General features: G+C 56.4%; 1 protein-coding gene across 2 annotated transcripts; it reads right to left on the reverse strand.

Annotated features, from left to right (window-relative positions):
- Nucleotides 1–232: 232 nt before the first annotated feature.
- SCAMP2 (secretory carrier membrane protein 2) lies at nt 233–20,477 on the reverse strand. 2 transcript variants are annotated; one of them, XM_058665475.1, is made up of 10 exons: nt 20,302–20,477; nt 11,016–11,084; nt 10,537–10,635; nt 9,777–9,905; nt 8,741–8,858; nt 8,204–8,332; nt 7,703–7,862; nt 4,037–4,138; nt 1,224–1,344; nt 233–1,139 (listed from the first exon to the last, which is right to left on the reverse strand). In XM_058665475.1, exons 1-10 carry the CDS (start codon nt 20,356–20,358, stop codon nt 1,005–1,007), a joined length of 1,119 nt encoding a protein of 372 aa, XP_058521458.1. In that variant the 5' UTR covers nt 20,359–20,477; the 3' UTR covers nt 233–1,004. The 2 variants fall into 2 exon arrangements, with proteins under 2 accessions (XP_058521458.1, XP_058521459.1); XM_058665476.1 differs by lacking the exon at nt 9,777–9,905 and having other exon boundaries at nt 20,302–20,474.
- Nucleotides 20,478–22,879: the final 2,402 nt, after the last annotated feature.

Below are 22,879 nucleotides of genomic sequence, written 5' to 3' on the forward strand. Positions count from 1 at the left end.
CCAGGCGCACATGGCGCCCTAGAGCTCGCCCGCGTTCGTAAGGCCCATCCCTGCCTTCTAGTAGGAAGTATGGGGAGGAGAAGGTGGTCTCTGGAAGAAGGCTGGAGGTCTTCCAGGGGAAGGGGCTCATCCTCAGAGTGGGGCCTTGAGAATTGTCCCCCTAACGTACCCCCGCCCGGCAACCCCTCCACCACCCAGCACACAGGTCACCCACAGTCTACATCACGACCGGTGTTGTCAGAAAATCTTTTATTTAAGCACAAAAATTGAGACATATACATTTGTACACGGAGGAGAAAATACCAGAAAAGGAGTTTATAAAACCCGGGTGGCTCCGCTGAGCCTCCCACAGGCAGGGGTGGAAGGCTTGGGGAGAAGTTCTCTAGGGGCCCAGCTACAGAGCTGGGGGTGGGAGGAGACAGACGGGACCCAGTGTTGGTGACCCTGCCTGGGGTTCAGAAAGACTCCATACCCTGTCCTCCCAGGAGTGTGTCCTCCCCCTCCCTACCCCTTTTTTGCTGCCCCAGCAGGTGGTCAGAGCTCTGGCTGCAGCTGGACCAGCCTGGCCTGGGCAGGGGGGGACTCTGTGTGGCACCAGATGCAGACAGGCCTGCTGGGGGCGGGGAGGCGGGGAGCCCCAGGACCCCTGCAGACACTCCGGCTGGGTGGGCCCAGGTCAACCAGCGACCCCTGAGAGCTTCTGTCCCCACTGAGTCCAGAGTCCTATTGAGGCCCCGCCCGAGAAGGGAAAACAGTTTTGTATGATTTCTTTTGCCATGTCAAAAAAAAAAAAAAAGAGTCCCTGTCCCTCCCGCCCCTTCCCTGGGTGGACAGGAGAGCCCATAGCCCCTCCCGGGGAGGAGGGAGAGCCATGGTGAGACCGGTGAGACCCTCCCAACACGGCCTGTAGTGGCCGTGACCACCGTGTTAAGGCACCCACGGAAAGTGCAGCTCAGAAGGCAGGCGACAGCGAGGGCAGGGGCAGAGGGCCCAGGGCCACTGGGCTAGTTGCCCTGGAAGGCACCACGGGCGGCAGACGAGGCGGCGCCACGGAAGGCTCTGTTGCTGAAGATGCCCTGGGAGAACTCTTCCTGGGCCTGCTGGAAGCTGGCCCCTGTCCGGCGGTACAGTGAGTGCACCTGCAGGAGAGGCAGAGGTGAGAGAAGCCCCCTTCCAGGCAACAGGGAGCCCAACACCCTGCCCAACCCCCACCCCCCACTCACCCGCTTCAGCAGGAACAGGGAAAGCACGGCACAGAGTGTGAAGAAGCCGGCCACCACCATCATGATAATGGACACAGCCAGAGATTCCTGCTTCAGCGTCGACAGGGCTGCGATCCAACCACTGCACAGGCAAGAGACAAGGCACGCTGGGAGTGGACCACACGCAGGCCACGTTGCCCTTGCCCTTGCCAGTCCCCACTAGGGCTTCACATTGTGTCCCCTCACCAACGCCCAGCTAGGGCCCGCAGGGGCAGCCTCCCTGGCCCTCGGCCAGTCACATTCCCTCCGTGAGCATTCCATTTGCTCATCTCCAGATAGTTGTGGAGCTGGCAGAGGGGTCACACGTGTAGGTCAATGGAACAGAGCAGCAATAAACCCGGACATGCAGACGCCAGTGAGCCTGCATGAGGCCGTCCAAGCCAGCCAAGGAGGAAACAGCAGGCCATCCCACAACGTGGCCCATGACTCCAGCCACAGACAAGGAGGACCTCGACATGGTGGGAAGAGCCCAAGGGCACCTCCTCATGACCTTAGATGTGGCTGCAGAACGAAGCTAGGCAGCACAAGGCAGGGCCACAACTCCAACCTCTGCCAGCTGGTCCCCAGTGCTCCTTGTGCCCAACACCAGAAGCACAAGCAGCCGCAGAACAACACAAAATTGGGATGCACCAAAAAAAACATTTTTTTAAAGTTTTAGGCACCAAAGGATGTCATCAAGGAAACTAAAAACAAGAAACAGAATGGAAAAACAAATTTTAGGGACCAGAATGGTGGTATGGTGTGTTAATAAGTGCTGCCTGTGATACTGCCAGCATCCCTTAGCCTAGCTATGATAGTCCGAGTTCCGGCTGCTCCGCTCTGGTCTAGCTTCCTGTGTATGTGCATGGGGAAGCCGCGGAGGATGACTCAAGTGCTCAGACCCACACCAACCACACGGCTGACCGGGATGGCGTTCTGGGCTCCTGGTTTCAGCCTGGAAGAGCCCGGGCCATCGCAACCATGCGGGGAGTGACCCAGCAGATGGAAGAGCTCTGTGTCTTTCCCTGAAATACTATTTTTTTTAAAGCTTTATTATTATTGGAAAGTCGGATATACAGAGAGGAGGAGAGACAGAGAGGAAGATCTTCCATCCGATGATTCACTCCCCAAGTGAGCCGCAACGGGCCGGTGCTGTGCCGATCCGAAGCCAGGAACCTGGAACCTCTTCCAGGTCTTCCAAACGGGTGCAGGGTCCCAAAGCTTTGGGCCGTCCTTGACTGCTTTCCCAGGCCACAAGCAGGGAGCTGGATGGGAAATGGAGCTGCCGGGATTAGAACCGGCGCCCATATGGGATCCTGGGGCTTTCAAGGCGAGGACTTTAGCCGCTAGGCCACGCCGCCGAGCCCAATACTATTTTTTTTAAGAAGATAATTTGTAAATCAGGCTCTAGCATCCAGAATATATATAAAACAAGTTAGGACTTGAATAGACATTTCTCCAAAGATGACACAAATGGCTGAACACCACAAAGATGCTCAGCATCATTATCTATTCAGAAAATAAGAGATACAAGGAAACACCACATCTCTAGTTGGATAAGTTAAAGAAGAAAAAAAAGAAGAACTGAAGCATTTGTTTCACCCACCTTCTTCCACACCTCAAACTTCCCCACCCTAACTGGGGGTCCACATAGGTAAGTATCACTCTCAACTATGTAAGCAATCTTAAAAATAAGTAAGTTAAAAAAAACTCAAAACACAAAAACGATTCCAAGCATGGATGACAGGGACACTTCAGGGTCCCTGGTGCAGCTGCGCCTCAGTAAGTAAAACACAGAATTCCCACAGAGCTGAGTAGGTCTGCTCCCAGGTATGCAGAGGACAGACACTTGCACACGCACACACGCTTCCAGCTGCCGTGCCCTTCAGCTGACCAATGGAGAGCAGCGTGTCCACCTGATGCCGTGAGGCACTGCTACACCCTCAGCACAGTGTGATCAAGGGCCCAGACCCACCTTGCAGGCTCATGGCTGCCAAGGGCTTAAGGAAGGGGAGGGGAGCAGGGATTTCTTGGGGATGGTGACAGTGTGGTAACTGCACCAGAAGCCAGAGATATGCAGCTCCGCGTGGTTTTAGTGCCAAGAAAAAGGGTGAATCTGATGGGGTGTATATTCTACCGGAAGGAACCAAAAAGGAGGGAGAGATAGTCACGGGGGGTGGGGGCAGGGGAGCTTGAGTGAGGAACACAATTGGGGGCCACAGGGCTCAGCCAGGCAGGGCAGGCAGTGCTGGAGCTCCGGGCCCTGCCTGCTGGCCCAGGGTGTGCACAACAGTGACTAATCGCATCCTTCCCATCAGGGTTTCGCCTGGCTCCCGCTCCCGAGTGAGGAAATCAGGTCACTGATCAAAAGGGGCCAGATGAGCAACAGCAGGGTGAGAAGGAAGAGGGGTGCTGGGGGCTCAGCCCCCTCCTCACTGTTCCAGACCTGCCAGCTGCGCTGAAGGGAGAGGACCAAAATAGTACATCCCTTACAGGCAGAGGTGCAGGCGAGCTAGCCAGCCTGACCTTTTTGCGATGTACCCTGTGCACCAGGGCAGAAACGCACACGTCAGCCAGCTGCTCTGAGGTGCAGTGGGAGCCTGGAACTGAGGAAGCTGGGAGATGAGCCAGCCATGTGCTCCAAGGGGCGTGCCAAGGGGAGCAGATACAGCCCTGGGGCCCTCAGGTGCTGGCCCAGGTCACTTCCAACGCTCCAGGAGGTGGAGAGGAGACTGCGAGAAAGGCTGAGCCCCACGGCCATGGCCCAGCACCCTCCAGGACGCCCTGAGTCTCACCTGTCCCCCAGGCCAGGGATGCCAACCAACTGGATGATGTAGATCCCTATTTGACAAAAAAATACAAAGAAGAAGACGAAGAAGCTGAAAGAGTTGTCGGACCTGCGGAGAGAGGACACGAGAAGTCAGCGGGCGCTGGGACTGTGTGCTTCAGTATCCCACTTAGGCTGTGACAGCTCACCTCCTGGGGAGACAGGAGGGACAAGGAGACACAGATCCCAGCGCCCCAAAGGACAAGACATCAACCACCATCAGGCAGGGTCTGCCTCGCTCACCTTCTGTTTAAGGCCTGGGGCTGGTACCCTCCTCAAAGAACTGGCTGTGCTGCCCCTTGAAACCCAACACCCTGATTCCTGGAGGAGTTTATATTTTTATTTAGAAGGTTTATTTATTTACTTAAGATTTATTTTAATTTTTATTGCAAAGTCAGAATATACAGAGAGAAAGAGAGGCAGAGGAAGATCTTCCGTCTGATTATTCACGCCCCAAGTGACCGCAATGGCCGGTGCTGCACCGATCCAAAGCCAGGAGCCAGGAAGTTCTTCCAGGTCTCCCATAGAGATACAGGGTCCCAAGTCTTTGGGCTGTCCTTGACTGCTTTCTTTCCCAGGCCAAAGGCAGGGAGCTGGATGGGAAGCGGGACTGCTGGGATTAGAACCAGTGCCCATCTGGGATCCTGGTGCATTCGAGGTGAGGACCTTAGCCACTAGGCCACTGCGTCGGGCCATAGAAGGTTTATTTTTATTAGAAAGGCAGATCAGATTTACGGATAGGAGAGACAGAGAGAAAAATCCGTCTGCTGCTTCACTCCCCAAGTAGTGGCTGCAAGAGCCGGAGACAAGCTGATCCGAAGTCAGGAGCTAGGAAGCTCTTCGAGATTTCCCATTTGGGTGCAGGGTCATTTTTTTTAAAAACATTTATTTATTTTTATTGGAAAGGCATATGTACAGAGAGGAGGAGAGACAGAGAGGAAGATCTTCCATCCGATGGTTCACTCCCCAAGCACCCGCAACAGCCAGTGCTGCGCCGATCTGAAGCCAGGAGCCAGGAACTTCCTCCAGATCTCCCACACAGGTGCAGGGTCCTAAGGCTTTGGGCCGTTGTCCACTGCTTTCCCAGGCCACAAGCAGAGAGCTGGATGGGAAGTGGAGCTGCCGGGATTAGAACTGGAGCCCATATGGGATCCCGGTGTGTTCAAGGCGAGGACCTTAATCGCTATGCTATCATCCCAGGCCCGTGGGTACAGGGTCATAAGGACGTTGGCCATCCTGCACTCCTTTCCCAGGCCACAGCAGGGAGACACATAGGAAATGGAGCAGCTGGGACATGAACCAGCACCCGTATGAGATGTCGGCACTACAAGGTGGAGGATTAGCTGACTGAGCCATCGTGCCAGCCCAAGGAGTAGTTTCTTCACTTTGCACACCAGGAAAGAACATCTGAGGCAAAGGCATAAGCCACAGCACAACTGGAGGCCTGGAGGCAGCAGCGCAGTCAGTGCGGTAAGCCGCTGCTTTTGATCCCATACTGGAGTGCTATCTAAGTCCTACTTCCCACCAGCTCCTGCTGATGCGCCTGAGAGGGGAGCAGATAATGGCTCGAGTTCCTGGGCCCCAGTCACCCAAGTGGGAGATCTGGGTGGAGTTCCTGGCCTGGCTTCAACCTGGCCCATACCTGGTTAGTGCAGTCATTTGGGGAGTGAACAAGGGGAGGGAAGATTTCTGTCTTTCCTTCACTCTATTGATCTGTGACTCAAAAAACGTATCTTTAAAACAAGAGGTCCTGTGTGGTAGCCTAATGGCTAAGGTCCTGGTCTTGCATGCGCTGGGATCCTATATGGCACTGGTTCATGTCCCGGCTGCTCTACTTCCCATTCACCTCATGCTTGTGACCCTGGAGGGCAGTCGAGGACGGCCCAAGGCCCTGGGACCCTGCACCCGCATGGGAGACCTGGAAGAAGCTCCTGGCTCCTGATTGGCTCAGCTCTGGCTGTTGTGGCCACTTGTGGAGTCAACCAGTGGATGGAAAATCTTTCTGTCTCTCCTTCTTTCTTCTGTAAATCTGACTTTCCAATAAAATAAATAAATAGATCTTAAAAAAACCAACAACAACAAACTGTAGGGCTGGGATGACTGGGGTGGGGGTGGGGAGAAGAGTGGGGGAGGGAACGTGGGCCTCACTATGTGGCCTGAGCATATTTCTTTCTTCACGTCCTGGCAGCCAAAACATAGCAAGGGTCAGATCCTGCTCAGTGGTCCAAGCCCTGAAGGCACTCACTCTGAGGCACAGTTCCATCCTCCTGGGGTCAGTCAGATGAAACTGCTAACGCTGCAGCCACTGGTGCTGAGCAGATGCACAAAGCCCTGTGGGGTGGAACCGGGCTTGAGGACAGCCCTGAGCAAGCACCTCCTTCACACAGAACCCTCCACCTCTCAGGGACTGTGACCAGTGGGAGAGCGACCTGACCGAGATCCCACCCACCCTCCTGGGCCCCTAGGCCTAGTTCAAAGACATAGCACAGAGGCCCAGCACAATGACCTAGTGGCTAAATCCTCGCCTTGCACGCGCTGGGATCTCATACGGGTGCTGCTTTGTGTTTCGGTTGCTCCACTTCCCATCCAGCTCCCTGCTTGTGGCCTGGGACTGCAGCAGAGCACAACCCAAAGCCTTGGGATCCTGCACACGTGTGGGAGAATTAGAGGAAGCTCCTGGATCCTGGCTCCAGATTGGCTCAACTTCAACCATTGCGGCCACTTGGGGAGTAAGGCAGGAGATGGAAGGTCTTTCTGCCTCTTCTTTGTAAAATCTACCTTTCTAACAAAAATAAATAAAATCTTGGGCCTGGTACGATAGTGTAATGGGCTTGGGATCCCATATGGGCACCGGTTCTAATCCCGGCAGCTCCACTTCCCATCCAGCTCCCTGCTTGTGGCCTGGGAAAGCAGTGGAGGACGGCCCAATGCCTTGGGACCCTACACCCGTGTGGGAGACCTGAAGGAAGTTCCTGGCTCCTGGCTTCGGATCGGGGCAGCACTGGCCGTTGCAGGTGCTTGGGGAGTGAATCATCGGATGGAAGATCTTCCTCTCTGTCTCTCCTCCTCTCTGTACATCTGCCTTTCCAATAAAAAAGAAAATAAATCTTAAAATAAATAAATAAAAAAAATAAAATCTTTTTAAAAAAAGGCAGCACAGGGGGCCAGCATGGTGGCACAGTGAGTTAGGTTGCTGTGTGTAATGCCAGAACCTCCTATGAGCACTAGTTTCACTCCCAGTGATTCCACTTCCAATCCAGCTCCCAGCTAACGGGTCTGGTAAAGCAGCAGCAGATGAACCTAATGCTTGTGGTGGGAGACCCAGAAAAAGGTCTTGGTGACTACCTCCAGCCTGGCCCAGCCCTGGCCGTTGCTGCCATTCGGGGAGTGAATCAGTGGATAGAAGAGCTTTCTCTCTGTCTCACCTTCTCTCTGGAAATCTGCGTTTCTAATGAAAATAAAACTATCTTAAAAAAAAAAAAAAACACAAAACCAAAGACACAACACAGGTACAGCTGCAGATGGTGGCCCAACCCCCAGCTGTTTGGGGGATGGGAAAGCGGGTTTCCTGCCTAGCAGCTAGGCTTGCTCTCTGGGATGCTGGCTCCCCCCTGCCGCCACCAGCCCCACTCACCTAAAGGCCTTGTAGATGGGTCGGTACCAACACAGGAAGGCACAGGGGGTAAAGATCAGAAACCACAGGATGGAGAGGCCGAAGTCCACACCCTTGGAGCTGTCGCCCGAGAACCAGGCCAGGCAGGCGAGCAGGTTCAGGAACAGGGTCACTGAGTGCACTGGGAAGAGCAGAGGGAACACTTGCTCAGGACCCCAGCATGGCAGGCCTACTCCCTCCTGACAGGCTGGCCCTCGGCTCAGCAGCCCTCCTCCCAGGGCCTGTGTGGTCCAAAAGAACCCACGCAGGATTTTCTTGCACCCTCTGGGCACCTGGGGCCCACACCTGGGAGACTGCTGCCTAAGGAGGGCCCTTAGTGCCATGAGCTCCACCAGCACCAGGGTCTTTGGGTAGTTGTTTCCCCCGCCCACGCTGTGACCTGCAGGCCCCTTTTCAGGAAGGTCCTAGATGAGGCTGCCCCTGGGGGAGGGCCAGGGCCCGCAGGCTGCGTGCAGCACTCACACATCCAGAGGTAGTAGAGCATCTTGCATATCCGTTGGTAGTCGGCAGGAATCTCCGTGGAGAAGTCCTGGTAGAAGCACGGCTTGACTGGGCACCAGGAGGGCAGTGGCGGCCAGTTGTTCTCTCTCACTGTGTGGAACGGGGAGGAAGGGCGAGGTGAGGTCCAGCCCCACCAGCCAGGCATCTCTGAGTCAGGTCCTCATGGAGCATGGACTGGGAGGGGACAGGGCTCAGCCCAAGGCCACAGGGAAGACCAAATGCACTGGGAACGTGTCTGCATCAAGATTATTCTCACTCCTCATGAGCCCCCAAGTATGGCAACCAGGCTATCATAACAAGTAGGGGACTTGGGCCAACCAGAGACCCCCCCATGCTGTCCAAAACCCAAGAATCTAGTTCTGGAATGGGGTGACTGCCTAGGGTGGGGGCAGGAACTCCACATCCCAGCCTCTCACTCCCTCTGCCTCTGAGCTGCCCCCAGCGAGGCACCCCTCTTCTGTGCCAGGCAGGGTGGCCAGGGTCCAGCAGCCCGCTTACCATGCAGGCTGGCCACAGTGTTCTGTAGCTCCCGCTCCTTGCGGTCCAGCTCGGCAGCCTTTCTGTCCAGTTCTTCCTGCTGCCGGAGCAGGCCTGCCTGTGCCGCAGAAGCCACGGCCTGTAGAGAACGGGGAGGAGGGAGACACTGGACTCAGGGGAACCAGGAGCAGAGTGCCAGCCCAGGTGGGCAAGTCCCACATATGCTAAGGTGACTCAACCGCTGCTGCTCCCACCCCACCCAGCCCCTCAGTGTCACCATAGCTCTCATCTCCCCTCACTCTTAGGTCCGAGAGAGGGAACTATCCCCAGAGCTTCCCACCCTTCCATGGGAGTGGGAGTCCAGGCAGAATTCAGTTGCAGTGACCTCTACGGGTACGAACAAGAGACTGACGCATAGCTGGAGCCCGAGAGCCTGGCAGGGGTGGGAATGGCCAGCAGCCACGCGGGGAAGGGTGCCTCAGAGGGGTCACCGTGTGCCCAGACCTCAGGGCAGGGCCTGAGCACTCCTTCTTCCCAACCCCAGGAGCTGTCACCAGGCCCGCTGGACCTGAGCCAATCACCCCCACTGGAATAGGCCCTCCTCTTGGCTTTTGCAGTGTGCGCTGTCCCAGCTTTCTTCCCATTCTGGGGTGGTGGTCTCTCTGAGTAAGGGGCTCAGAGGCTCCTGTCCAGGGACTTGCTGCTGCCTGCTGAGCAGACATCCTACTGGTTACAATGACAGGAGAGTGTGTATACAGACATGTGTATACACATGGGCATGCAGACATGCCGGGCACATGTGTACAGATGTACCCACACGCGCACTTCCCCTCAAAGGGGGTACTCCAGACTGCCATGGTGTCTGAGAGGCAGTCAGCAGGTGCTGCAGGCAGCTGGGGGATGAAGCAGCTGACCACAGTAGACCGCACTGAGAAGCCTTCTGGGGGCGGGTCGCAGGTCTCCCAGCCCACCACTGACACAGGGCCGCCCTGCACCAGGGGCTGCCTCACCTGCACAGCTGCAGGGCCATGCACCTGCTGGCCCAGCCTCGGCCTACCTGCGGAAGCTTTCGCATGTGGCTGTGTCTGAGCACACTATCTCCTGCTAGCAGCATCTGCCTCTCTGAGAGCTCACCCACTGCCAGGAACCGTGCAGGCAGGATCTTGCTGGCCTGCCTAAGCAGGAGCTGCAACACACACGCGGCTGTGGGCCATGCTCATAGGCCAATGGGCAGCACATGACAGGGCTGAGCACTGGGCACAGAGCAGACAAGAGTCACAGGACATGGTGTGGGGACAGAGGGACACAGGAAGGCAAGCTGGGCCATGCGAGGTCAAGGAGAGAGAGACTCTTGGCCCAGGGCAGGAGAGTGTGCGCTCCGTGGGCTAAGGTTTGCTGAGGATACCACTGCCCAGACTGCTGGCTGAGCTATGTGTTGGGGTTGGTGGTGGCCAGGGCTGGGGACAGGGGCTGAGGATATCAGAGGGGAAGGCAGCCCTTCCCTTGCAAGTGATGGTTGCAAACACATTAGCAAAAGAGAGTAGTGGTGGGAGCTGGGGCTATGGCTCTGCCTAGGGTGAGGGCAGGAGCTCTGCATCCCAACCTCTCGCTCCCTCTGAGCTGTCCCCAGCAAGGCACCCCTCTTCTGTGCCAGGCAGGGTGGCCAGGGCCCAGGAGTCTGCTTACCATGCAGGCTGGCCACAGTGTTTTGCGGCTCCCACCAACACTGTCACAGCAAGCTGTTCCTTGTTCCCAGTGGCCACAGAGCTGCCCTCCCTCACTGTACAGAACGCTCCAGGAACCCCTGCCCACAATACCTGGGGGGTCGGCTGGGTGGGCTCCACTGAGGGCTGCAGAACCGCTGGCTGTGAGGGCCCATGAAGCTGGGAGACAGGAACCGTTGTCGCTGCATTTGTCTGCACGAGACAGATCCCAGGAGGGAAGTGAGTGTCAAGCCTAGAACACAGCACTTGTCCCTTCTTGCTAAAGGGGATTCCCTCCATAGCCCTCTGGCCATTATCTGGCCAGCCTCACCCTCCAGGCCCATTCCCAGCTTGTTCCAAACACAGGACCCTGAGCCAGAGCTCTGGGGCACAGCCGGACCCCATCCTCAGAAGGGGCCTCAGGTCACAGGTTCCAGGGGAAACCTGTGGTGACCACCATGTCCTCCCCCTACCCTGAGAGCACACGGAGACCAACCCTTATGGACGGTGGTTGCTGTGATGTGCAGGGGTCTCTGCTGCACCCTGTGCCCTGAGATCCCCAGAACCACAGGTGGAAGGGCGTGGGCACCCACCTCGGAGAAGGGGTTGAATTCAGCGAGGCCACCCTGTGGGGCACTGGTCAGCTGGGTCACAGAGGGGTCCTAGAAAGTCAAAGAGACATATTAGATGCGGTGACAGGTGGGCAAGTCCCTGGGGACACTGGGCACAGGTGCAGCTGCCAAATGCCCTCCTGTGGCACAGCTGCATACCTGTCCTTCCTGGAAAGGCCACACCCACAGCCTCCCACAACAGGCTTGACGTGGACTGAGGTGCCGCCCAGGGTCTTGTCAGCAGCCTCGCAGGCTCAAAGTGGTCTCTGGGCCTCCCTCCAGGGAGGGGGCGAAGCAGCCTTCATTGCTGCTTCATTCATTATTCCTACACTTTCTCAAAGGAGAGCAAAGGTTCTGGAACATAAATTGCCACCAGTGCCGACTTAAGTGAAGTCAGGCATACTTGCTGGGAGTAGAGATGGGAAAAGATAGGAAATCGTTTTTGGTTGTTGCTTTTGGATTCTCTTAAAAAAAAACATAAAAATGTCCTCAGAACATGGCCTTATTCAGGTTCTCCCATCTGATGTCTGCCCAGGCTTGGTCCAAGACTCCCGCCATCTCTTAGCTCATGGGCCACCTGCTGGCCTAGGTAGGTCTGTCCTCACCCTGAGCCCCACCCAACAAGGCACCCTTTTCTTCTGGGAAACGGAATGAAGGCACAGGGGCAGCACACAGCCACTCCCAGGCTCTGGGAGGGATGGTCTGAGGGGGCCAGAGGACCACCAGCTCAGTCTCTGCTCTCCCTGCCCCCTAGCTTTGCCTATGTCAGGAAGCTTAACATTTGAGCCTCAGACAGCAGCCTGGGGGATTGGTAGGGGACGAGGCCAACACTGTCACAGCAAGCTATTCCCTATTCCCACTGGCCACAGAGCTGAAGTCAGTACCTGGCGTGCCGTCCAGCTTTTTCCAGACACTACATCTGCTAGAGGGCAAGGCTGTGCCCGATTGTCCCTAGGACCCAGCCCGCAGCAGGCACACCGCCTGAACCTGTTTTGTGGGTCTAGTGTGTCTGGCCAGTCTCACCCTCCACAAGTCCCCATTCCCAGCCTCCTCTGCTTCACACACAGTGGCTCTTGCAGCTTACACAAAGGGACAGGGTGAGGTCTGGGTGTCCACCTGCTGCTGAGCAGGGGCTGGGGACTTCATGCCCGAGTGGCTCGTGGTTTTTCAGAGGTCTCTGGCTTCCTGCAGCAAGGTTTGGGGCTCAGTGCCTGTTCCCCTTTCAGATCCAGCAGATGCTGGCCACACCTGAGATGCCGGGCAGAGTCAGAGAGAGCACTGCCCCACCCCAGGGGACAGGCTCCTCCAGTCTGAGTCAGCGCGGGACAGGGCTAAGAGGCCGGTTATGGGGGCAGCTTCAGGTGTTGGCGCACACACCCGTGGCCAACAGGCGACCTCCAGCACCACAGATGAACTGCAAATCTTCCACTGTGGCAGCCTGAGGGGGTCCTGGGTATGGGACAGGAAGTGGGAGGAGGGTGTGTGAGCTGTGTCTACACAATGTAAAATCTTTGAGACGTGGTCCAGACTCATTGTAAATACCCACTGGTCTCTGTGACCAGGAGTCTGCCTTCTGCATCTTCTACTGCACCCCACCTGCCCCTGTGCTTGGTGAAGGGCCTGAGGCAGAGCCCAGCTTAGCCAACATTTCAGGATCAATGGTACCCACTGCAGGGCTTCCGCTTTCCCTGGAAGCTCTGACCAGATGCCAGGGAGTGGAGGAGGGCACTCCTGCAGAATGGTGGGGGCCCGAGGGTCCAGGAGCCCGTGGCCTGGGCAGGGGAGCTGAAAACACTGAAACTCCAGCTGCCTCACTCTTCACCAGACCTGGGTTCTGTCTAAAAGCTGTGATGGGCTCAAGAGAAGCTGAGGTCTGGCGGGGACTTGACACTGAGGGCCAGAATCACCCAACAGTGCAGCAGAGGCCCCTGGGACAAGCATCCACAGAGACGCCCCACCAGTCTCTCTCAACTCCAAACCTCGGGAGATGTCTGCCCATGGCCCTGGGATCCGCTGTCTAGAGCCACTTAACCGCTTGCTTCTACAGCGGCACTAGTGCTTTTTTTAATGCACTTATTTATTTGAAAGGCAGACTGAGAGGCAGAGGGAGAGACACAGCACCTTTTGGTTCACTCCCCAAAAGCTGGCACCAGCCGGGGCATGGCCAGGCCAAAGCTAGGAGCCAGGAATCCCAACTGGATGTCATACAGGGGTGGCAGGAGCTCAACTACGTGGGCTTCCATCCCAGCTTCCCTAGATTTACCCTAGCAGGTGGGGATGGCAAGCAGAGATGGGACCAGACCCGGGCCCTGCCAGGCAGTAGCTGCTGTGCCAGAGCCCGGGGGAGGAGCCTATGTCTGCTGGCTTAGCAAGGCAGGATGTTGTGTCAGCTCACCCCCCAAAGACAAGGCCACGCCAGGATGACTCAGGTCCCTCTGCCTGGGCCAAAGGCAGGGAAAGCACCCAGAGTCCAGGACAATGCTGGCCAAAGTGCAGGTGCCAGTCAACGTGGCCACCCCAGGAGGCAATAGACAGAGGCCTCTTCCCAGCTACTTGAAACAGGCAGTCCTCCATGCTTCCACAATTGCTGATGCCTGTGCAGTGGACGGCATGTCCAGGTCCATACAGGGGATGAGGCGGCCAGCTCATTTGGGCCTGCTGAGTGCCACGGCAGAAGATAGAGCACAGAACGGGTTGGAACAGCTCTCCTGACTGAGCTTGGCAGCAAGTGTCTGGGTGAGTGGATGCACCAGGGTGAACTCTGTCAGTCAATGGACCATGGATGGATTTTCTCAACCTTGCAGCAATGAAACCAACAGCATCTCAGAACTGTTAAGATCACTCAATTGATCCCCTCAAAGCATCTTCTCCACATCGGGGTTTCTAAGATGACATCAAGTGGACATCCCCATCCTGGGTCTTCATACAATTTGGCAGACCCCCTTTCTCCATTCTCCCCCGACACAGAAGAAAAGGAAAATTGGAAGCATTTGTCCCACCTACCTTTCCCCATGCTTTGACCCTCCCCATCCTAATCAGTGGTTTTCTTGGCTGTGTACCTTTCTAGAATTTTCTTTTAAAGGAGGTGGTCCTTGAGGAAGCCCCAGTGAGACACACACGGAAGGGTCACCTGCCACAGAGACTGCATGGGGGGGAGCCAACTCCACTGGGTCACAAGGTCACAACACCAAGTCACCAGCCTTCCTTCCACTCATGGGGCACCGCCTGCCTCTGAAGTGAGTCAAAGTTACTTGGAAGGATAGCGAGGTCAAGTTTCGAAGGAGAAGTAAGCTAAAACCCCCTCAGTGCTGCTCCGCTCTGACCAGCCAAGACGAGGACTAAATGACAGGCCTCCACAGCCAGTCAACAGTGCGCCTGGGCAACATGCTTCAATGAAAGGGAGGTGGTCGTCCCCTTCTGGGGACCAGAGTCAGGCAGCTGAGACCATGGACACAGCCTGAGAGGGGCCAGGGGCCACAGTTAGGTGCAGAGTGATGATGGGGACAAAGGGGGCTAGAGAGGGACAGCAAGGGGGCAGCAGGTGTGTGGGTCAGCAGCCCTGCCCAACTCCTCCACGGAAGGAAAGTGCCCGGCAGGGATGGGCTGCAGCACCCAGGCAGGACATGAACACACACTGGCTGGCCTGGCCTGCACTCTCCTCCCATGTGCCTCGCAGGTCCTCACCAGGCGCAGGCCTCTGCACCTGTTCCCTGCTCTCCCATCCTGCCCCACCCACCTTCCTCTGGGCTTCTGACTTCATCTTGGCCCAGTTCTGACTTACAGGCATTTGGGGACTGAACTAGCAAGCTCACTTGCTTTTTCTCTTTTAAAACAAAAAACAAAAATATGGCTATATGAAGGTAGTGCAGCGATACAGAAAGACTCTACTATATGAATACCAAATTATAGCTGCAAAAAAGACATAACCATAATTATAGACCATGGTTTGTGATAAAGGTTGTGAAACCCTGGTGGAAAGCTAGCTTCTGCCCTTCCTGGGTTTTACAAGATGACGTCACTTCACAGGTGCATTCCCCACAGGCTTTGCAACTTTGCAGATGAGAGCCTGAGACCCACGGGGACCAAGGGGCACCCTCCAGCCTCCCTCCCTGTCCGGAAAAGTGAAATGGATCTGCCTAGCCGAACGCCCCTCCTCTGAGCACAGCTATAGGTCAGCCCCTCCCACTGCCCTTACTGGTCTCCCAGCACAAACCAGTCCACATTGAGCACCAGGAAAAACGTCCTAGTTCCTGTCCCTGGGAAGCAGAGTACAAAGCTCCAACAGAGGGCAGGCAGGCCGGGGAGGTGCATGGTCAGTGCCGGAGCTGCAAGGCCAGGGCAGCTGGCCCCAAGGCTTCCCCAGACAGCCTGGGGAGCTGGTCAGGCCTGTGAGGTTAGCCTGGAGGTGCAGGAAGAGGGCAGCAGGAGACATCCCGACAAGGCACAGAATTTAGGTAAACAGCTTGTTAAATTTAGGTAAACAATTTGCTTGTGTGTGTGTGTGTGTTTGTGTGTATGTGCGCGCACGCGCGTATTCCACAAACGGGCAGTCCTGGAGCCTGGGAGGGAAGTATGTAGGGAGGAAAGCCAGGAGTGCCCAAAGAGGGCAGGGGCAGAAAAAGGACTCTGGACTTGATCCTAAGGGAGAATTAGAGGTCTGCCATCAGGTAAAATGTGAGATAGGGAGTAAGGGGAGGAGGGTGGCACAGGAAGGCTGACATGACTGACAGTGATGGACAAGGGAGAGACCCCATGGACCATCCTTAGGCCAAGGCCAGAGGTCGGGTGGGAATGAAGTACTGTAGGATGATTGAAGGGGAGGGAGAGCAGAGAGGGGGTGAGAGGAGAGAAAGGAGAGGGGAGGCGAGGTGCAGAACCTTCACCTGGTGAAAGGCGCCTCAGGGAAGCCCGTGAAGTGGGATGCTGGTCTGAAGCTCAGGAGGGTAGTGGGAGCAGGATCTAGGGCAGGACTGGGTGTGAGGATGCTCCCAGGAGGCCCAGTGGGAGGGTGAGGAAAGCGTGGCTGAGGACAGACTTGTAGGGCCCTTGGCAGCGGGAGGATGGGCTGAGGTGAATATCATCATGGCAGGGATGAATGCACACAAGACTGGCACAGCAAGCATGCATGCCACAAGCAGGAGCTGTGTGTCCCGGGAGACCTCAGAACCTAAGAGTGTGGAGGTGCCGGGGCTGCAGCGCGACAGCACGCAGGAACACTGGAACACCACCCTCCTGCCCAGCGCGTCCTGTCCTCACGGGTGACCGTTCCAGGCTTCCCCGCCAGATGAGAAACGCGGGCAGGCACTGCCTGCTTGGCTGTGCTCACTGTGCCCACCACGGTGGGCCTCAGCGACAGGAACTCTAGGGGGAGCGTCTCGAGGGGCACCTGGCATGCAGGTCACACCTTGCAGTTGTGCATGGTGTTCCTTCAGTGTCCCGGGTCTGTCCCGGTTGAATGCCACTGTGTCTTTGAACGCGGGATTTCCCCATGCCAAGCAGCTCCGAAGGAAACAGAGGTGTAGGCTCCTTGTGCCCCATGTCTCTGGCCAAGCTCCTCCTCATGTACAGCCCAGCTGCAGGGGCCAACCAGAAGGCCAGCAACAGCCCTCTCTGTGCTGAGTGAACTCGGCCGTGGGTGGATGCAGGGGCACACTGCTGGTTTCTCAAGTGGCTCTGACAGGTCATGGAGCTGCCAATCAGCTGCAGCACACTGCACTGGGAAGCAGCCAGGTGTCCAGTGTGCATGCAGGGGACTTTGTATAATTCTGTTCACACCCAAATCATGTCTCTCCACCCACAGGGCAAGGAGCACCACAGCACAGGATTGTTCCAGTGTGAGGAGGCAGCACAACGCGTGCGTGTGTGTAAAGCTGGCAGCTGGCACAATCTGGGCCATGAGGTGGAGGGGGCGGGGAGCCTGCCCTGACAACTGCTGGGAGGTCTGATTTCCGCAGACTTCTGAAACTACAAGGAGGAACAGCAGCTTCCTTTGGCTTCCTGCTTCCTGACCGCCAGAAGAGGCTCGGTGAGAAGCCTGGACACCTGGCAGGCCCGCAGCAGACGCACCATAATGCACAGGAATGAGGACGTGCCAAGGCTGGGAAACAGGCCCGCTTGGAGGGCAGCTTCCTGCTTCCCCCTGGGAGCTGGGCCTCGGCTGCTCCCCTGTGGTGTAACGTCCCACACGGGGCTCTTTACTCTGCAGGATGTTTTCTGAACAACATGCAAAAGAGGAGAGGGTGGTTAAAGCCCATGGCCGCACTACACCTCGGAGCTGGGGTGGACAAACAGGGGCTTGGTAAGGCACTTGGATGCGGAAGAACCCACCCACACTGGGACTTGCACCAGATGTCACCAGGGTGTGCAGAAATGGGGTTCCATGGTTGAGTGGCTCAGAGAAACAAGAGGTCTGACAAAGCTAAGCAGGTGCTTTAACTGTGGAGTTTCTCTAAGCCGTCGGCAGTGGCTCATGGGGTGGGGAGCACAGAGCCCCAGGCGCCTCCCAAGCCTGGCACAGCTGACGGCAGGACACACACTGGGACTATTCTATCCTCTCACACTGGGAAAAAAAAAAAAAAACACAAAAAGGAGGAGTGCCAATGTGTGACTTTCACCACAGCAGGACTCTCCTTTCAAGAACAGTGACAAGGGTGATGCTGTTACATTCTTTCTTTAGCAAGAGGAAAACAAGCCCCTAGCCCGCACTGGCTGTCCAACACCAGAGTCTGTGTCAGGGTAGACCCTTAGCCCAGCAGTTGAGCCGCTCATGTCTTAAGTGTTGGCTAGGGGCTTTGTCCACATTCCCCACTCCTGCTTCCAACTCCAGCACTTCCTGGCTAACTTGGTTTCTGCCATTCCCATGGAGACCTGGAGGAAGTTCCTGGTTCCCGGCTTTGGCTTGGTCCAGCCCTGGCTACTGCGGGCATTTGGGGGAGTGACCCAGTAGTGGGAACTCCCTTGCTTGCTCTTTCCACCTCTTAAATAAATAAGCTATAAATAGATAAATAAATAAAATCACACTGCTGTGGAAATGTGACCCGGGTCTGGGCCCTTCCTGCTGCCGAGCAGGCATCGGTGACTCACTCGGCCTGCCCTACACTCCTGGGGTCTCCATCTCTGAACTGCAGAAGTTAGCAATTGATGTCTGAGAATGTTCCTGGCCGTAGCAGCCACCCCCTGACACTGGACCCCCAAAGGCGCATTCCTACAGTTGACCCTTAGGTGGGGTGACACCGGAACACTAACCCTGCTCTGGAAGTCGCCAAGGTGGACAGTTCTGACGTCCGTCCCCACGCTCACCTGCTATGTTCAGCAGCGCCAACACCCTGAGCAAACGAAGCTTCTGGGCTCACACCCAGCCCCCAGGCCTGTAGCCGGGGAGGCAGGCGGGCAGGCTCCATTCTTGGAAGGGAAAGCAGGAGAGCCCAGAGGAACGCACGCTTCACACCTAAGGCTGCTTCGCTCTACACAGCTGCGGCTGCCTGCCAGCAGCGGAAAAGCCTGCCCCGGAGGACGTCGGGTAGAGAGACAGGATCGTGGCCGGCCAACTCTATCCTTCCCACACAGGATTCCCCACCAGATGTTGCTGGTTTCCGGGAGCACAGCCGCTTCCTGCCCTGCATATCCTGGGGCCTGTCCGCTGGACGGACTATCTGGCCTGAATTGCAGAAGTTACTTCTGCTGCCGTCCACAAAATCATTGCTGGGGGCTGGAGCTGCGGTCTGAGGCCTTCATGGAGCTATTTATACAAATGAGCACGCCCCACCACTGGTGCCCCAGGAAAGCTCAGGACAGCTGATCACCTCCCTGGTCAGATAACAGCACCCAACCTATTTCTGATGCAGATAGGACCAAAACCAAACAAACAAACAAAAGGAAAAAAGCTTACTAGTTCTCACTGAAATTCAAACTCTACTATTACACAGTGGTATGGCAAGTAAAAGCCAAAAAGTTACCCAAAAGGCAGAAATAAAACAAGCAAAGAGCTCTTTCTTAACTAAGACACAGGACTGCTGGCCTTGCCTGAGAGAGGAGGTCCTTGCAAAGGTTGTGTCTGGAAGCATTAAGCTACTACTGGAAGGCCCAGCACTCCTGGCTGAAACACAAACAAGCTCCCAAAACTTGCCTCAAGGGCACCTGTCGGCTAAGTCACCTTGAGACTCAGAAAGACACACAGAATTTCCAACTCACAAACGTGCGCGATTATTTAGTTCCAAGTCCCCTTTGTGTGTGTTCTGACCTCTCCCAGGACTTCCCCGACACGTGCAAGGACACTGGAGCTGTCCCTTGCACCAAAGCGTGTGACACCTCCACAGGGCAGGAACACCAGGGCTCAGAAATCAGTCAATGCAAACAGAGCGCTCTAGAGCCAGCCTTGCCCAAGGGCTCTGGATCTCACAGCAGAGCCAGCTCTTCACCAACAGGGAGGCGGAGAGGGGTGGAATCCCTGGGCTCCTGCTCCAAAGGTTTTGCTTTCAGGCAAAGGCAGTTTTCTCCTTCAGTGTATGGTCAAAGGTCAGGCAAGCCTGTGGGTCAGTGTGTGTCTCCACTGCTCTGCCAGTGCACACAGGGCCATCCACCAGCATTCCTTGAGCTTTCAGGAATTCTCGCTCCCTCCCTTCCTTCCTCCAGCTCTCTCATCTGCTCAAAACCCCTTCGCATCAGACCCACGCCCAACGTGTTGGACAGTCTTGGGAGCCAAGGCCATTTTTGAAACTTGGGCCAACTTTCCACCCACCCCTTAGCCTTCTCTTCTTGGGAATCTCAGGGGACTCTCCTGCAGTCTAACCGCTGCTGATGACCGGCGGCCGGGGATGTTCTGGGCTTTTCCGTATTTTCTTCATCTCGTCGGAGACTCCCCTACCACTTCCTCAAGGAGTTGCTGTCAGCTCCTGTTCCCCAAAGTGACTCAAGACAGGTGCCTTCCCAGGACGGGCAGGCACATGACAGTCACCCCTCGCCAGGGCCTCCCCAAGGGTCCGCCTGTGCCTGCTCCAGGGCCCTTTGCCCAGCAGTGTCCAGCAGTTACAGGGGGCTTGCAGTGCACCGAGTCGGAAAAATCCCACCCTACAACCCACCTACAGCGCCCCGCCCCTCCTCCGTGCCACCTGCTAGTTACGCCCGCCCTCCGGACACTACGATAGGTCAGCTCGCAGAGCCCGCTCTCCCATTGGGCGAGAAGCCCGTCCCTCCTACGCCACGGCGACGGTGGAAGAGGCCCGGGCGGCGGCCCTCGGCCCTGAAGAGAATTGCGAGTTTTGGGCTCTACCTGGAAAGGGTTTACGTCCACTGGGTCCGCGAAGGGGTTGGTGTCGAAGGACGACATGGCGGTCGGGCACCGGCAGGCAAGCTCCGCGAGCGCTGCTGCCTCCGGGCGCGCAGACCCAGCGGCGCTCGGAACAGACCCTCCACTTCCGGGAGCCAGGCGGCCGTTTGTGCGCAGGCGCAACGCCCGCCCCGCCGGGCGCGGCCTGTGGCGTCACAGAGGCGCGTCCCGCCCTCTGCTCGGTGGCGGCGGGGACGGGGGCGGGGATGTGTGTTGTCTGTTGCTTATTGCTTTAAATGACCAGAGAGCTGTGGAAAGGGGACACAGTTATCCCAGAGATGCTGCTTAAAAATCTTTCGGTCATTTTTCTTGCGTCCTTTCAAATTCTTAGTTGAGCGTAAAGGTCCCGAAGGAGCTGCCTGTCCCCTTTCGTGGTGCCTGCAGCTGCTCTGATGCCAGACACCAGGAAGTCCAGGTCAATGGCGGGGATCCAGCTACTTAAGACACAGCAGGAAGTTACACTCAGAAGCACAGCCGGGAGCCCAGCGCGGTAGCCTACAGCGAATAAAGTCCTCACCTTAAACCTGCAGGGATCCCACATGGGCGCCAGTTCTAATCCCAGCAGCTCCACTTCCCATCCAGCTCCCTGCTTGTGGCCTGGGAAAGCAATCAAGGATGTCCCAAAGCCTTGGGATCCTGCACCTGCATGGGAGACCTGGAAGCAGCTCCTGGCTCCTGGCTCCTGGCTCCAGATCGGCGCAGCACACCTGTTAGCGTCCCTGCCAAAGCCCCCGGACGTCAGGGTGTGAGCTAGTCAGCCCCCAGAGAACGACAAAGAGTCTCGCTGGTAATGCAAACAGCAAACAGTTTATTGCGCCAGCATGCTGGGGACAGACCGCACTTGGGACACGCAAGCCAGCCAAGCCGGGCGGTTGGACCCCGAACAGCCAAGACAGTAGCTTATATAGGCCCTTTGGGGCTGGGAAATACATCAAAAGTAACAACCTTAGACATGTTCATTATTTTATGGCCTTCAGGCACAGGGAGCCCATTCAGTTCCCATACCCACTATCTTCATGGCTCATCCCATTCTCACACCCTTATCTTCCTCTTGTTCCTGGGACCAGAGAAGAATTGCATCCTTGCTCCCCCCCAACCCCCTGCACCAGGATTACAAAGTTGGAAGGGGGCAAAGAACAGATTTATCGCTAAAGCGGAATCCTCCCAAAGTCCAGGCGCCTCCTGGCCTAGCAAAGTAGCAGTTTTCTTTAGCACAAAGGACTCTCACACTGCCCAACAAAAACATACTGTTTTAGCATACTAATATACTATCATAGCATTAACCTATACTCCAACACACCGGCCGTTGTGCTCACTTGGGGAGTGAATAATTGGACGGAAGATCCTCCTCTCTGTCTCTCCTCCTCTCTGTATATCTGACTTTGTAATAAAAATAAGTAAATCTTTAAAAAAAGAAGAAGCAGAGCCGGGACTTGAGCCCAGGGCTTCCAGTATGGGCTGAGGGCATCTTAGCCACTAACCTGAAGGCCTGCACCCAACACAGCTCTTCCTGACACCGTCTGGGCAGGGGATGGTTTGGGTGACTTCCCCAACACCAAGTCTCTCAAACAACCGTCAACAATTCCAGCAGAACCACCCTGACCCTAGTTTCTGATGCTAGTCACAACTGACCCTAGTTTCTGAAGCTAGTCACAACCCCACCTGTAGCTTCTGAGCAACCAGCTGAGAATCGGTATTCACAACGCGACCGCCTCGGGTTCAGTAAGTGAACCCACAGACCTCAGGGAAAGCTGTCCTGGTCCTTGCTCACTGGTCAAGCGGGTGGAAGAGCTGCACTGGGAACCTTCTGAGCTTCATTACCCATCACTCCACCCCGCTCCCCTAAGTATGACTCAGGGGTGGAGGGATCACAGGCAGCTGAGAAGGAGTCATGGGGATCTGGGGGCTTCCTGCTGCGGGCCGACCTCACCTGGGGACGGTGGTGGGGGCAAGGAGCCTGCTCCTGTCTGGATACTGCCAGCTGGAGCCGTTGACCAAGCAGGCTCTCCTCCATAGGATGCAGCCACACAGCCGAGGCCGGGGCCCCGGGCTTCCACAGCTGGGACACCCAACATCCGTGAACGCAGTCCTCAGGAGGGGCAGGGTTCTGAGCTCACATTGCACTCAGCATAGGGGACACCGGGGGAGACAGAGCATGATTTGTCCCTACAGGGCCGTAGGTCCTACCACCATGCCCGTCAGGTTGACACAGTCATCCAAATTCTGCAGAGGCTACGGACCAAAACTCAAGTTCAGGGTCATGCTGTGACGTTTGCCATCACCGTTGCCACCAAGCCCCTGATGATGGCACCAATTCTTTGGTAGGACTTCCAGTGTCTCGGAGACAAACCTCAAACTCCTCAAGGACTCTGCCACCCCTGACCTCTGCACGCAATGGTCCTGCCAGGCACAAGGCTGAGAAATGGGCACTGAAAGATTTAATTAGAAATAGGAAGCATTGAGCCTGGCGATGTAGCCTAGTGGCTAAAGTCCTTGCCTTGCACATGCCAGGATGCCATAT

Source organism: Ochotona princeps, chromosome 6 (genome assembly GCF_030435755.1).
Source record: "Ochotona princeps isolate mOchPri1 chromosome 6, mOchPri1.hap1, whole genome shotgun sequence".
NCBI lineage: Eukaryota > Metazoa > Chordata > Mammalia > Lagomorpha > Ochotonidae > Ochotona > Ochotona princeps.

What these genes read in the sequence shown, in the direction of transcription:
- SCAMP2 (XM_058665475.1), bottom strand. Translation starts at nt 20,358, where the DNA reads ATGTCGTCCTTCGACACCAACCCCTTCGCGGACCCAGTGGACGTAAAC. An exon ending in CACTGTGGCCAGCCTGCATG is followed by an intron (nt 8,333 to 8,740) that starts GTAAGCGGGCTG and finishes CGTTCCACACAG; the next exon opens with TGAGAGAGAACAACTGGCCG. An exon ending in CCCATCTACAAGGCCTTTAG is followed by an intron (nt 4,139 to 7,702) that starts GTGAGTGGGGCT and finishes CTCTCTCCGCAG; the next exon opens with GTCCGACAACTCTTTCAGCT.